This window comes from Amia ocellicauda, chromosome 12 (assembly GCF_036373705.1).
Source record: "Amia ocellicauda isolate fAmiCal2 chromosome 12, fAmiCal2.hap1, whole genome shotgun sequence".
Classification (NCBI taxonomy): Eukaryota; Metazoa; Chordata; class Actinopteri; order Amiiformes; family Amiidae; genus Amia; species Amia ocellicauda.
The window spans coordinates 18,117,251-18,134,387 of NC_089861.1; the positions used below are offsets into that span (position 1 = coordinate 18,117,251).

At 45.6% G+C, this 17,137-nt stretch overlaps 1 protein-coding gene across 1 annotated transcript; it reads right to left on the bottom strand.

The window, feature by feature from the left end:
• Positions 1–1,011: 1,011 nt before the first annotated feature.
• On the bottom strand, positions 1,012–9,525 carry LOC136764006 (Fc receptor-like protein 3). The gene is made up of 7 exons (XM_066717836.1): positions 9,391–9,525; positions 8,195–8,506; positions 6,627–6,899; positions 4,299–4,571; positions 3,294–3,563; positions 2,534–2,677; positions 1,012–1,067 (listed from the first exon to the last, which is right to left on the bottom strand). The coding sequence occupies exons 1-7, from the start codon at positions 9,434–9,436 to the stop codon at positions 1,012–1,014; spliced, it is 1,374 nt and encodes a 457-aa protein (XP_066573933.1). The 5' UTR covers positions 9,437–9,525.
• Between the last annotated feature and the right edge of the window lie 7,612 nt (positions 9,526–17,137).

Here is a 17,137-nt window from a genome sequence, read left to right on the forward strand (position 1 = left end):
AGCGCTAGGGGGAGCAGCGCCACCAGGCCTCAGCAACTGGGCTTCGAGCGGTGGGTTCAGCTGCAGTGCGCATGTGCTCAACACTGGCATCGTGTCTCACCCTTCATTACACCTCAGGGCCCTTATTTGGGGCAGTAGTGTGCAGTGGGCGTGTGGGTTCAGTCCCAGGTGGGGGCACTGCTGTTGTACCCCTGAGCAAGGTACTTTACCTAGATTGCTCCAGTAAATGCCCAGCTGTATCAAGGGGTAAATGTAAAAAATAAGGTGGTATCTTGTAACAATTGTTAGTCACCCTGGATAACAGTGTCTGCTAAGAAATCAAATAATAATACAAGTTTGTGCAGGAGGTGAACACTTTTGTCACTGATCCTGTTTCATATTCCCTACAGCTGCTGTCTCACAACGCAACACTGATTTCAGATGCTAGAATGACTTATTCCTTAAATAATAATAATAATAATAATAATAACAATTATTATTATTATTATTATTATTATTATAGTAACACATGGCTCTATTGTGTGTGTCTGCGTCAGTGCTGCTGGTTGTGGTTGGGACCCTTGTCCAGTCTCTCAGCGCTGGCTCTCTGAGCTGCAGGCTGCTGTCTGTGACACACTGGGGCTGATATTTTATACCTTTTAAGGGTGCAATTTAACAAGGACGTGTGTGACGCTGTTCCCTATTGTAATTGTGTTTTAACTTTTGTATGTTCAGTGATTAAAGGCAGCCTGCAGGAAACCCACTGCACAGACTCCTGTAGACTGAAGAGAGCTCAGCAGTTATACATCACTATCAGCTTTATTAGTATGAAATAATGCACAAAAGAAATGGAAAAAGAATAAAATATAAATTGCAGGCAACTTTGTGGTTTCCAAGCTGTATGTGCAGGTGTTGCATTTTGGGAAATCTCTGTAGAGAGTGCAGGTGCTGATGATGAGAACAGCTTGTCTCCAGTGCTGTGTAGCGGTCAGGGAGGGGGAAGAGCAGCAGAGTTTGAGCGGCTGGAGGGGCTCATCCTGCACTGGAGCCTGACTGAGAGCTCAGCACTGCAGGACTGCTCCTGTACACTGAGAGAGAGAGAGAGGGAGAGAGGGAGAGAGAGGGAGAGGGAGAGGGAGGGACAGGAGACTGCAGTGGGGGCTCCTCTCATGCTGGTGGGAGTGTTTGGTCCAGAGGCGCTGTGGTGTCTTCACTCGCTCTCTCTCTCTGTCAGTGTGAGGAGCTGGACTGAGCGCAGTCTCACCTGAGGTGTGTCTGTGTCAGTCTGGGTGATACAGATGCAGTTTGACCTGTGCGTGTCTGGGTGTGTGTCGGCCTCTCTCTCTGTCTCTGGCTGCTGCGGCTCACTGGGCGCTTGTCATTTCAAAGGCAAAAGCACCTTTATAAAGAAGGAATAAACAAGCCCAGTCAGCGCCTGTCTGTGGACACAGCAGGACACACTGTAACTGTGCCCAATGACCTTACCTGTGGACACAGCAGGACACACTTTAACTGTGCCCACTGACCTCACCTGTGGACACAATTCTGTTACAAATCAAATATAGATAGAGAGCAAAACATGAATACTCAAGATAATCATATTTTACAAATATACATTTCCTCCAGTCAGAAGCCCATTGGCAGATTGTGGTTTGCTGTAGGCTAATTGGTGTGTGTCTTGTGTGTGTTTGCCTGCAAGTGTGTGTGTATTTCTTCCCCCCAGAAGTCAGCTGGTTTGTGGTTTCCTTCCTGTAGAGTCCAGCTGGTCTCTGTCTGACACCAGTAGAGGCACAAGCAGAGCCTCAGAATAACTAGTTGTGAAATAGAAAGGAAGCCGAAGCTTAAGCAAGAGAAGAACTTGGAGAATAAACACACTTTTGTCTCTCTTTCAAGTTTAAACCAGTCAGTATAGCAGTCAGTCAATGTATCTCTCTCTCTCTCTCAGTGTTAATGTACTGTAGTGTCCAGTCAGTCAGTGTGTCTGTGCTGTATTAACCCTCTCTCTCTCAGTGCAGTGTTAATGTACTGTAGTGTCCAGTCAGTCAGTGTGTCTGTACTGTATTAACCCTCTCTCTCTCAGTGCAGTGTTAATGTACTGTAGTGTCCAGTCAGTCAGTGTGTCTGTACTGTATTAACCCTCTCTCTCTCAGTGCAGTGTTAATGTACTGTAGTGTCCAGTCAGTCAGTGTGTCTGTACTGTATTAACCCTCTCTCTCTCAGTGCAGTGTTAATGTACTGTAGTGTCCAGTCAGTCAGTGTGTCTGTACTGTACTGTATTAACCCTCTTTCTCTGTCTCTATAATCTAAAATTGTTTTCTCAGACGTCAGCTGACTGGTTTGGCAGCAGCATGGATAACAGGCAGCACTGAGAGCACAGAGGAGAGGACTAGTGAAAGATGTCGCAAAAATACAGAAATGTACAAAACAATGAGGAAGAAAAAGAATTAGAAGCAAAATCTTGAGAATACAAACACCTTATTTCAAATAGACTCTCACTGGACTTCACTGCCCTGTACAGACAGACAGACAGAGAGACACAGACACAGACACCTGCCTTTACTCAGCTGCTCTCTCAGTCTCTTCAGGTCGGCTGTGATGTGAATCACAGTGAGGACGGCCAGCACTGTCAGCACTGAGAACACAGCTGTCACTGCAATCTTCAGAGCCAGCGCTGCAGTGCTGCCACTATGCTTATATACTGTTACAGAGGGAGAGAGAATAAACACACTACAGCACACTGACACTGCACTAAGACACACTGGGGTTATAGTGTAGACACACTGACACTGCACTGAAACACACAGGGGTTATAGTGTAGACACACTGACTGCACACTACAGCACACTGACACTGCACTGAGACACACTGGGGTTATAGTGTAGACACACTGACTGCACACTACAGCACACTGACACAGCACTGAGACACACACTGGGGTTATAGTGTAAACACACTGACACAGCACTGAGACACACACTGGGGTTATAGTGTAGACACAGTGACACTGCACTGAGACACACTGGGGTTGTAGTGTAGACACACTGACACACTGACACTGACTCACAATAGAAATGCACTGAGAGAGAGCAGTGAAACAGGAGTGTTGACTCTGGATCTCATCAGCAGTGTATTCTGCACTGAGCTACACCTGACTGCACTGTGGAACATTGTACAGGGTTTGTCTCTGGACATAGAATGGATAGTTATGTGAAATCTGTAGCCCTTTTAATATGGATTAAATCATCAGAAATTAAATAAGACAATAAAACAAAACAGTGATAGCAAAATAATATTATATCTCTACAGTGTCTCACCAGTGCAGTAGTCCTCAGTGTTGACTGTGACTCTCTCAGTGCTGACGGGGTTGGTGGCCACACAGCTGTAGGAGTGAGAGAGTCCTTCTGTCTCCAGAGGGAGAGTCAGGTTGGTGTTGAGATCAGGGGAGCTGGTGTGTTTCAGGGGCTTCTCCTCCCCCTCTCTGTACCAGGACAGGGTCACCTCTCTCCCATTGGCAACAGAGCACAGGAAAGAGCACAGCAGACTGACCTGGGTCTTACTGGACATCTGAGGTCTGGACACACGGTCTGTAGAGAGAGAGGCAGCAGCACTAGTCAAGCACTTGACTAAAATCACTGACAAAAGAACACAATTACCAACAGGAAACCCAAGTCAGTACAGTGTTGTCAGTAGCAGGCTGAGTGTCCCTGGGCCCTCTGGCAGTACACAGCACACTGACTGTGACTGTCTCAGCTGTGTCTGAGGAGACTGGGCCCCACTGTGTCAGTACAGCCTGGACCGCAGCCACAGAAGAGCCCGGCTCTTGACATGCTCAGTGTGCACTGCAGCCTCTGCTCCCTCATACAGCTGGATTGACACACAGACTCCAGTGTGAGAGGCTGAGCAGCACTACAAACATGGACACTTGATCACAGTGTGAGAAACACAGCCACTCCATCATCCTGTTTCCCACAGCTGTGGACACATCACTGACACCCTATGTTACTGTGTGGAGCTCCTAACCCAAGCACTTGCTATTCCCTCTCTGTTGTGGCTGATCAGGGGACAAAGCTGCTAAGACATGAGCCGGCAGCCAATCAGATCAGCTGCTTGACAGAGTGTCTGTGTTCAGTCAGGCCTGATCTAATTTTCTACACTTATAATAAAAGAGCCACACAAAGGCTCAGTGTCTGTCTGTGCACACATAGTCTGCAGCTCTGCAGCACAAACTCTATCTAAGGTATACACATTGTCAGTGTTACAATAGGAGCTCACTCTGTGTACAATCATCCACAAAGCAGGATATTTTAACAGTGTCTCACCCAGGCAGTGCTCTCCAGGGTTGACTGTGACTCTCTCAGTGCTGACGGGGTTGCTGGCCACACAGCTGTAGGAGTGAGAGAGTCCTTCTGTCTCCAGAGGGAGAGTCAGGGGGGTGCTGAGATCAGGGGAGCTGCTGTGGTTCAGGGGCTTCTCCTCCCCCTCTCTGTACCAGGACAGGGTCACCTCTCTCCCATTGGCCACAGAGCACAGGAAAGGGCAGCTCCCAGCACTGGCCTGGGTATCACTGGACACCTGAGGTTTGGACACATGGTCTGTAGAGAGAGAGAGACAGCAGCAGTGATACCTGCAGCCCTGCTCAGTGCACACTCAGTACCAATTCAATACTTTTACTTCAGACATTAAAATGCTAGTTTAATTTCACATTCATAATCACAATCATAAAATATACATAAAACATCTTAAATGTAACACTATTTATCCTTCAGTTGTACATAGGAAATTGTCCACAGGTGGAAACACTGGGTTATATTCATTCGCCAATTCGCTATTTCAGACACTTCTTCTGTATTGAATAAAATACAGATTAAAGTTATCATGCATTAGTCACCGGGCATACAGTTTATTATGAATATGCATTGTATGAGTGGATCATTTTTCATTCATTTTGCGGCTTATTTTTTACTTTTATTAGTGTTAAAATAGTCATATATAGAATTTATGTAATGTAAAGCCCTTGATGAATATAGGCTACCATTGAGTATGAATTGATTAGGCTAGCATTGATTATATAATTGTTGATTATGAATGCGGCTTGTTTTGGGGATATTTGAGGCGCAGTGGTGGGGAAATCAATAAACTGTCAATGATCTCGGGTGTTAATGCCAGTATGGTTTGATGGGAAATTCTGCTTATTGAAGGCTGTGATGATGGTCCCAAATCACTGACACTGACTGCATGCACTGACACTGACTGCACCACACTGACACTGACTGTACCACAATGACACTGACTGTACAGCACTGACACTGACTGCACCGCACTGACACTGACTGCACTGACACTGACTGCACCACACTGACACTGACTGTACAGCACTGACACTGACTGCACTGCACTGACACTGACTGTACAGCACTGACACTGACTGTACAGCACTGACACTGACTGCACTGCACTGACACTGACTGTACAGCACTGACACTGACTGCACTGCACTGACACTGACTGTACAGCACTGACACTGACTGCACCGCACTGACACTGACTGTACAGCACTGACACTGACTGCACTGCACTGACACTGACTGCACTGATACTGACTGTACAGCACTGACACTGACTGCACTGCACTGACACTGACTGCACTGATACTGACTGTACAGCACTGACACTGACTGCACCGCACTGACACTGACTGTACAGCACTGACACTGACTGCACTGCACTGACACTGACTGCACTGATACTGACTGTACAGCACTGACACTGACTGCACTGCACTGACACTGACTGTACAGCACTGACACTGACTGCACCGCACTGACACTGACTGCACTGCACTGACACTGACTGCACAGCACTGACACTGACTGTACAGCACTGACACTGACTGTACAGCACTGACACTGACTGCACTGCACTGACACTGACTGCACCACACTGACACTGACTGCACTGACACTGACTGCACTGCACTGACACTGACTGCACTGCACTGACACTGACTGTACAGCACTGACACTGACTGCACCGCACTGACACTGACTGCACAGCACTGACACTGACTGCACCGCACTGACACTGACTGTACAGCACTGACACTGACTGCACCGCACTGACACTGACTGCACTGACACTGACTGCACCGCACTGACACTGACTGCACTGCACTGACACTGACTGTACAGCACTGACACTGACAGCACTGACACTGACTGTACAGCACTGACACTGACTGCACTGCACTGACACTGACTGACTGCACTGAGACACACTGGGGTTATAGTGTAGACACGCTGACTGCACACTACAGCACACTGACACTGCACTGAGACACACACTGGGGTTATAGTGTAGACACACTGACACTGCACAGACACACACTGGGGTTATAGTGTAGACACAGTGACACTGCACTGAGACACACTGGGGTTATAGTGTAGACACACTGACTGCACACTACAGCACACTGACACAGCACTGAGACACACACTGGGGTTATAGTGTAGAGACACTAACACTGCACTGAGACACACAGGGGTTGTAGTGTAGACACACTGACACTGCACTGAGACACACTGGGGTTATAGTGTAGACACAATGGGAGCACAGTTACCCACAAGGCAAGTATCTTCTCAGTCACTTACTGAAGCAGTGCTCCTCAGTGTTGACTGGGACTCTCTCAGTGCTGACGGGGTTGGTGGCCACACAGCTGTAGGAGTGAGAGAGTCCTTCTGTCTCCAGAGGGAGAGTCAGGGGGGTGTTGAGATCAGGGGAGCTGCTGTGGTTCAGGGGCTTCTCCTCCCCCTCTCTGTACCAGGACAGTGTCACCTCTCTCCCATTGGACACAGAGCACAGCAGGGTACAGCTCCCAGCACTGGCCTGGGTATCACTGGACACCTGAGGTTTGGACACATGGTCTGTAGAGAGAGAGAGACAGCAGCAGTGATACCTGCAGCCCTGCTCAGTGCACACTCAGTACCAATTCAATACTTTTACTTCAGACATTAAAATGCTAGTTTAATTTCACATTCATAATCACAATCATAAAATATACATAAAACATCTTAAATGTAACACTATTTATCCTTCAGTTGTACATAGGAAATTGTCCACAGGTGGAAACACTGGGTTATATTCATTCGCCAATTCGCTATTTCAGACACTTCTTCTGTATTGAATAAAATACAGATTAAAGTTATCATGCATTAGTCACCGGGCATACAGTTTATTATGAATATGCATTGTATGAGTGGATCATTTTTCATTCATTTTGCGGCTTATTTTTTACTTTTATTAGTGTTAAAATAGTCAGATATAGAATTTATGTAATGTAAAGCCCTTGATGAATATAGGCTACCATTGAGTATGAATTGATTAGGCTAGCATTGATTATATAATTGTTGATTATGAATGCGGCTTGTTTTGGGGATATTTGAGGCGCAGTGGTGGGGAAATCAATAAACTGTCAATGATCTCGGGTGTTAATGCCAGTATGGTTTGATGGGAAATTCTGCTTATTGAAGGCTGTGATGATGCTCCCAAATCACTGACACTGACTGCATGCACTGACACTGACTGCACCACAATGACACTGACTGTACAGCACTGACACTGACTGCACCGCACTGACACTGACTGCACTGACACTGACTGCACCACACTGACACTGACTGTACAGCACTGACACTGACTGCACCGCACTGACACTGACTGCACTGACACTGACTGCACCACACTGACACTGACTGTACAGCACTGACACTGACTGCACTGATACTGACTGTACATCACTGACACTGACTGCACTGCACTGACACTGACTGTACAGCACTGACACTGACTGCACTGCACTGACACTGACTGTACAGCACTGACACTGACTGCACTGCACTGACACTGACTGTACAGCACTGACACTGACTGCACCGCACTGACACTGACTGTACAGCACTGACACTGACTGCACTGCACTGACACTGACTGTACAGCACTGACACTGACTGCACCGCACTGACACTGACTGTACAGCACTGACACTGACTGCACTGCACTGACACTGACTGTACAGCACTGACACTGACTGCACCGCACTGACACTGACTGTACAGCACTGACACTGACTGTACAGCACTGACACTGACTGCACTGCACTGACACTGACTATAATAAACTGACAATATCCATACACTGTTAAGAAAATAGAGACACCCACTGTACACTGTCAGCTGGAATATTGTTGTGACAGGTCCATCTCCTCCGATGTCCTGCACTCCATACTCCCCAGAGTCCTGTGTGCTCAGATCTGTGATCTGGAAGTGTCCAGTCCTGCTGTCCCAGTGCACTCTGCCCCTGAATTGCGCCCCAAACACACTCACACCTTTCCCTGGCGCCACTGATGCAATATTGCCACTGTTTCCATATGACAGGAACCCCCGCTCTGCCACTCGGGCTGGGAATGTGACCGACTCTCCCACAGTGCCCTTCAGCTGCCTCTGTGCAGACTGGGCAGCAGCTGGACCTGGAGCTGTCACGAACAGAGAGAAAGCGGCTGTGAGCTGGTGTCCTCTGACAATAGTGCATTAAAGGCTGAACTCTTGAGACTCGCCCAAGATGTTCTTGGGGACGACCTCAGCTTTTACCACCAGGTTTCTTACTGAATCTTCATCTTTGTAAGAAGAAAGTGTCTGTGAGCTGGTGTATATTGAATATAAGATTTGTAATGCAAATGAGTGTTGTGTATGAAGAGAAGGAAAAAGCAAGCTTTTAATGTAATGTTTTGATCAGGCTATATTGAGGATAAGTCCTCTGCCTTTTTTTCAGTATGCTATGATGATTGTGATGCTGTGATTAGTAGGCTCTTAATTACATTACTATTTTGTCACGATCAGACTTAAGCAGCTCATACTGCAGCTGTAAAACGTTGGACCCATGGCCACACACCACTCAGTTGGTTCTGTGACTTTTTCGATAACGCCCATTGACTCCATTCTATTAAGCTCCTCCTTGATATTGTTATTGATGGATTTAAAAATTCCTTGGTCATAAAACATTTTGGGGGCTGGGAGGAATGTGACATTCGGGGTAGGTGGTGAATACTTTTGCAAGGCACTGTATATATGTATTGGTCAGACGAAGAGTTCTTTCATATACTGGTTACTACAGACACAGGTGAGAAATAATGTGTCCTTTATTGCAGCAAATGCTTTCCATGTGTTTCCATGTGTATTAGGGTTATGACTAAGACATAATGTGTATTAACACTGTCACAAAAAACATTATACTTCCTAACTTCAAAAACTGCTGCTACTTCTGCTTATTATTATTATCAGTTGCAGAAGTACATAAGTAGTCATAGAAATATCAGGATAATAGTTGTACTACTAATATTTCTACTATAAAATGTCTTACCACAGAAGCAGGCGAGGCACAGCAGAAAGACCCTTATATATCCCATTGTGTGAAGTGTCTCTGCTTCAGTGGGACTCAACCCTAGAGGCTGCAGCTTTATAACTGGCCCCACCAAGCTGTCCAGCTCCTCCCACCTTGTCCTGCAATGCTTCTCTCACTGTGTCAGTGCAGCACTTAGTCCTGCAGAGATAGTCCAGCTACTCCAATACTAGGAAGTCATGTGCAATATTTATGTATTCATCAGTGGTTAAAATGTGTAATAGAATATTATGAATTTTCTGTCTTCCCTCAATTTTTTAAAGGTATTCCTTGATTGTTAAAATCTTTATTTCGCACACACACATCGTTTCATTGAGTTCAGCTGAACTGTTTAGCCTGTGTGTCTTATTATAAATGATTTCTGAACCTCTCAAGAACTACATTTGTTCATGCTTACTGAAACTTGGTTAAAAGGTGGTGAACACTGTTAACTGATTGAGGTGTACCCCCTGAATTTTACATTTAGGAATAAGCCTAGAATCAGTGGCCGTGGGGGTGGAGTGGCGGTATTGCATAGGAACAACTTGAAGTGTAGTCCTGGGTCTGTTGATGACTTTATGTCATTTGATGTGATCACTTTCTCCTTGGGTGGTCATTGTACCTTGTTCTGTGCCATAGTTTACAGAACCCCTAAACACAATTTTGTATGTCTATCTGAATGGTCAGATTTCTTGTCTATGGTAATTCTGAAATATGACAAAAAATAGATGTTTGGTGATTTTAACATTAAACTTGATAATTTGTCATCCTCCCTCCACACTTCCACTATTCTTGTTTGCCTAATCGCCTGACCTCCTGCCTGCCCCCTTGACCACTCTTCTTGCCCTGCTCCCATGGATTCTGTTTGCTGGCCCTCGACACACGCCTGTTCGACTACGTGCTTCTCCGCACCTGGGTTCGACCCTTCTGCAACCTCACTGTCTTAGCCACACCTTAGATTTGGTCTTGTCTCTTGGCCTTAATCTTGAGAATTTGTGCAAAACTGACCTTTGTGTGTCTGATCATTTGTGTATTATATTAGATGTTCAGTTTCCTACCCCAGTGGCTACAAAAGTCTCCCTGTTAGTTCTCGCATCGTTAATTGCTTAACAGCAGAGAAACTGTCTCTAGCATTTTCAGCTAAGGGTCCAGTGCATAAAATCTTTAAGCAGGGGCCTGGATAAATAACAATTGACATACCTTAGAACGGAATTGAAGGAAGGCTGAGCATAAATGGAAAGCATCAAAATTACACGTTCACTATACCATCTTAAAAGATCATATGTTTAGTATTAGCAAGGCTTTTAGACATGCAAGAGCTAAGTATTTTTCCGATCTGGTTGCTGAACATAGGCACAACCCAAGAGTCCTTTTAATACTATTAATCATATTATTAATCCATCTACTCATAGTTTGGATTCCTCCTCACAGCTCTGTGATAAGTTTTTATTTTTATCAACAAAATCGCTAATATCAGGTCTCAGATTTCTTCCCCTGTAAAAGTTGTTAACATCATTCACTCAAGCTCTGTAAAGTTAAGCTGCTTTGAGCCCATTGCAGCTGAGTGTCTTATTGATGTAGCGACTCACATGAAGTCTTCCACCTGTCCTCTGGATGTTATTCCCACAAGATTACTGAAAGAGGTTATGGGATCTGTTTGCACAGATATTTTGTCCATCATTAACAGCTCTCTGGCTACAGGCTCAGTCCCATCTTGATTTAAACTAGCAATAGTTCAGCCTCTCTTGAAGAAAGCCAATCTGGATATCACTGATTTACATAATTTTAGACCGACCTCCAAGTTGAATATTTTAGAAAAATTCTAGTCCGGCTTTCGCACGATGTACAGCACTGAATCTGCTCTACTTAAAGAGACCAATGACTTTCTCAGAAATGCTGATGCTACTAATTCATCCATTTTAGTTCTATAGGATCTTAGTGCCGCCTTCGATACAGTTGATCATGCCATTCTATTAGACCGCCTCACAAACTGGGTTGGTATCACTGGCACTGCTCTTAGCTGGTTTGCCTTGAATCTCACAGACAATTCCCATCTCAACTGGACTTGCTCAAATAACTTTTCAATCAATCGATCAATTTTAGCACCAATTTTATTTTCTATCTACACAATGCACTCTGAAATTAATGCATACAACAAATAAACAATTGGAGATAAAAAAATCATGGAATCTTTTTGTTTAACAAAATTTAACCCCTTAAGCTGACAAACCTCTCTGGTAACCTTAAAAGTGTTTGGTATCCCATTAAAGCTGAGACCCTCAGCTTTCTAACCATGTGAAGCATTCTCTGATGTGAAAAACCTGTTTTTTATACCTGCTGCATTTATGCCCCCCCTCTGCATTCTGAAATGGAGGGTGGGGGGATACTTGGTCTGAGTAGGAATACAAAATCTCAGAAAATATTGACAACTATGACATATTCTGCAACCGGACAGTCTACTGATCAAAACAAGACCATCCACGTTTTGGTAGAAGTAACACACACCTGCAGAGAGCTCAAAATGTCAAGATGGAAAACTTTGTTTACACTGTACTAATACACAACGATTTTACATAATTGGATCTGAACGTTTCTGTTTTTGATAGAACAGCTTGTCTCCAGCGCTGTGTAGCGGTCAGGGAGGGGGAAGAGCAGCAGAGTTTGAGCGGCTGGAGGGGCTCATCCTGCACTGGAGCCTGACTGAGAGCTCAGCACTGCAGGACTGCTCCTGTACACTGAGAGAGAGAGAGAGAAAGAGAAAGCGAGAGAGGGAGAGGGAGAGGGAGAGGGAGGGACAGGAGACTGCAGTGGGGGCTGTTCTCATGCTGGTGGGAGTGTTTGGTCCAGAGGCGCTGTGGTGTCTTCACTCGCTCGCTCTCTGTCAGTGTGAGGAGCTGGACTGAGCGCAGTCTCACCTGAGGTGTGTCTGTGTCAGTCTGGGTGATACAGATGCAGTTTGACCTGTGCGTGTCTGGGTGTGTGTCTGCCTCTCTCTCTGCCTCTGGCTGCTGCGGCTCACTGGGCGCTTGTCATTTCGAAGGCAGAAGCACCTTTATAAAGAAGGAATAAACAAGCCTAGTCAGCGCCTGTCTGTGGACACAGCAGGACACACTGTAACTGCCCACTGACCTCACCTGTGGACACAGCAGGACACACTGTAACTGTGCCCACTTACCACTGACCAATTCTGTTACACATATATTAAAATATACATAGAGAATAAAACATGAATGCTAAAGTTTTTTATATTTTAAAAATATATTTCCTCTTTTCTTTACTGATTGTGGTTTGTAGTTTGTTGTAGAGTAATTTTGCAATGTGTGTGTGTCATCTTTTCTCAGAAGACAGCTAGTCTGTGGTTCTCTGTAGAGTCCAGTTAAGATTGGTCTGAAACCAGTAGAGGAACAAGCTGAGCCTCAGAATAAATGGTTGTGAAATGGAAAGGAAGCAGAAGCTCAAGCAAGAGAAGCCTTAGAGAAAAAACACACTTTCTCTCGTGCTTTAACTGTGCTGTGCTGCACCACACTGGACTGTGACAGTGCTGCCATTTCCACAGTGAGGCTGAGACATCACTGCAGTGCAGTGCAGTAATTCAGCGCAGTGTCTCAGTGTAGGTGCAGTAATTCAGTGCAGTGTCTCAGTGCAGTGCAGTAATTCAGCGCAGTGTCTCAGTGTAGTGCAGTAATTCAGTGCAGTGTCTCAGTGTAGTGCAGTGTCTCAGTGTAGGTGCAGTAATTCAGTGCAGTGTCTCAGTGTAGTGCAGTGTCTCAGTGTAGGTGCAGTAATTCAGTGCAGTGTCTCAGTGCAGTACAGTAGCACAGGGCAGCACAGTGGAGCAGAGCTACAGTAAAGAGACACATTATCAGTGTGAAATTGAGAGAATGACATTGAGTTAAAGAGACATCATCATTTAGCCGGTCAGCGTCCTCTGAGCTCCTGAAGAGGATCACACTGCTGAACATCATTCTGGATCAGCCAGTCTTTTTCTATCAGAGGCTAAAACACAAAGTCAAAGAGTGTGAAGAAGTAGAAAGACACACACACACGTACTCACACACAGCAAGAGAGACAGCAAAACTGGAGATACGGACACACACTGATACTGATGCAGGGAGCACAAACACGCACATGCGCACACATGGAAAGATCGAAAGAGACACATAGACGGACAACAATGGAGACAGAGAGAAGGAGACACAGACAGACAGACACACTCACACACACACATTGACAGACAGACACCTGCCTTTCCTCTGCTCTCTCAGTCTCCTCTGGTCGTCTGTCATGCGACTCACAGACAGCACTGCCAGCACTGTTGGAGCCACAAACACAGCAATGACTCCAATCTTCACATACAGCAGAGTAGAGAAGCCACTGTCAATGTCTGTGTGAAAGCCGGACACAAATAACGAGGGATGAGAGAGAGTCTCTGGTTCCGGTTGTGTCTGGGCTTCATTAAGTTTAGGCACTTCAAGGGGGGAACACAAAAACAGAAAAAACAAAAGCAAAACAAACACACAAGCGTCCACAAATGGGGTGCCCCGGGCAGACAGGGGTTATAGACTCAGTCCTCCTTCTCAGCGGTTAGCTGCCTCCGTCGGGGAAGGAGAGGGATTAAATAGAGAAAGCACTGCACTGAGACACACTGGGGTTATAGTGTAGACACACTGACACTGCACTGAGACACACTGGGGTTATAGTGTAGACACACAGAGAACAACACCATCTACAGAATAGAGAATATAACATCTACAGGACTGAGAAAGCAACAGCATCTGCTCTGTCATGATGGTTTCCCACAGACACATGATTAACCTGTGATGATGTACAGAACTCAGAGGTCCAGCACAGATACGCTGAAACAGACACACAGAGGCCCAGAGTGTCTGTCTGTCTGTCTGTCTGTCCACACAGAGGCCCAGAGTGTCTATCTGTCTGTCTGTCCACACAGGGGCCCAGAATGTCTGTCTGTCTGTCCGCACAGAAGCCCAGTGTCTGTCTGTCTGTCTGTCCCCACAGAGGCCCAGATTGTCTGTCTGTCTGTCCACACAGAGGCGGCCCCTCAGGCACTACAGACCATATCTCAGACACACACAGCTGCAGTGTTACAATGGGAGCACAGTTATCCACAAGGCAAGTATCTTCTCAGTCACTTACTGAAGCAGTGCTCCTCAGGGTGGACTGGGACTCTCTCAGTGCTGAGGCGGTTGGTGGCCACACAGCTGTAGGACACAGAGAGGTCAGGGATGTCCAGAGGGACAGTCAGGGTGTTGGGATCAGGGGAGCTGGTGTGTTTCAGGGTCTTGTCGTCTGTGTCTCTGTTCCAGGACAGGGTCACATTTCTCCCATTGGACACAGAGCACAGCAGGGTACAGTTCCCAGCACTGGCCTGGGTGACACTGGACACCTGAGGACTGGACACTGGGCCTGTAGAGACAGAGAGACACTGTAAATGTGTGAAGGACATGCTGTGTGAGGGAGTATCTTACAGACAACTTACAACACACACACCTCAAATGCACATATACATACACTCTGTAATGACCGCCCCCTTTTCTTTTTCTTTAAATCATTTGTGCTTTATGTCTCCACTAGAGGGCATTAGGTACGTAAGGTGATTTTGTAACACGGAAGAGAGTTCATGTGAGTTACATGAGCTTACACAAAGAAGATCTAAATATCATTAAAAATGTGATTTTTTTGTTTTGTATTAGTAACTCTTTGGAAAGCGTAGCGAGTTTTACAGTGCTTTGAGGTGATTTGAGGTGCTGTGATGATATACAACGAATCACTGTGTTCAATACAGTGCTGCAGAGGAATGTGATGCATGAAAATGACTGAATTCAAACAAAGGCATTCTTGAACGTTAAAGTTTATTGCAACTGAAGCAAAATAAACAAAGAAACCCGTAGGAAATTCTCTGCCTCCTTCTTTCGATGCCAAAGGGCCGCTTCACACTCACACTCTCTCTCACACACACACGAGTGTAAGAGTCAATTGGTTGACACTTTTCTTTCAAATTGTACCAAAAAATACAAAACAATTGACAATATTCAAAGAATGAATTGGCTAATTTCATATTCTATATGTCAATAAGTGAGTGCATGAGGATTGATTCATGTCTGAGTGTGAATGTCCAGATACTCTCCTACTAACATCCATAATGTGTGTGTCCACAATGTTTAGTACAGATGTGTGAGTAGTCCTATATTACTACTCGTGTGTAACTATCCAGTGCTTCCCCCAGAAACTTGCATAGGTATCAGAGATGGTGAAAGAGGGTTTTTTAACACAAATACTTTTCTGTTGTAATTTCAGTGTATTGATTTATTATTATATTTGTCACTTATTAGTTAATTGGGTTGATTATGTGATTGCTTTGTTCTGTATTTGCACAAGTTTTTTTCCAGCTCTAATCACTGCCATGAGGTTCACTTGCATTGATCACAGCTTTTCATCATGACAGGCTTCAGCCCAAGACAGACATTGGTAATAAAAGCACATGGACAGAGACAACCCGGGGGACAAAAGAAATCAGACCATGACTGGAGAGGGGGCCAATTCAGAAAGCTCCTGGCAGAGGGTAGCGTGCAGCTGGACAACGGAGTAGAGAGAAGGAGGTGGTGGCGATGATGATGGCGATGACGAGTATCAGAGGAGGAGAGAGAAGCCCAACTCCGCACCCAGGGCCAGGTGGGTGGAATAAGGGGCTGACAGACACTGTGCCCCTAACCACCCACAGGAGGGCCAGGGAAATGGTTGAGGTGGAGCGGGCACCACGCTGCTTCAGGACTATGATGCTCCGTCGTCTTAACCCCCCACCTTGTATTGCGCAATTGTTGGAGCCCACATTGGGAATCCCCGGTAAGAGAAAATGACAGCGGAGGAGTCCGGGATCAGCCAGAATGGGCTGTGAGGGGGTCCAGCCAGCCGGCTATGCACTCTCCCGCTGTCTCTTGTATCAGACGGAAGGGGATGGGATTGAAATGTGCTGGGTGATCAGCTGGCCAGTTAGATGACTGGGACTTTACTGGGACAAGACTGGGTCTCAGTGTTTAAGGATTGGAGTCTCCCTCGTTTGCAATGAGACTCCCGAGAAAGAAATGGACTAATGGACAGTTTTTAATAGGTTAGATTTTTGTTAGTATGTTTCTTTTCTTTCTCGCTGAATGTCAATGTTTTTCTTTCTTTTGTTTTGGCCTAAATTTGGAGATGGCGATTTTAACTCAATGGGGATCTAATCGTCTCGATGGTCTGTTTTGTGATGTGTTCTGTATTGTGCTAATAAATGAATTCATACAAATATTTTTACCTGATGCGTCTTGTGGTGCACAGCTGGGATTTAAACCTGCACGGAGGGATAGGGTGATGGTGAGGCTCCCCTCCTCAAACTGGCAGGGCAGCCTGTTACTGAACTGTCCCCAGGGGGAGGGGGGGATTAGTGGATTGTTGGCAGAGGTGTGGGGATCATGGTGATTTTTTTATTTTTTATTTTTTTTAGGGTCGTTCAAGGGGGGCGGCAACTCGTTATGTTGCCTCCTACCTTGGGAACATGGAGAAATCTAGGAGAATGGGAATTTGAACATAAGGGGCTTCTCTTATAGTTCCACTTTGGTCACCATCTATCCATATAGAAGAGTGTATCATCAGTGAGAGCTTTTTTTTTTTTTTTTTTACACACCCTTTAAAACCTCATGACGTTCTTAATCTTAACTTGAATTGTGTGGCT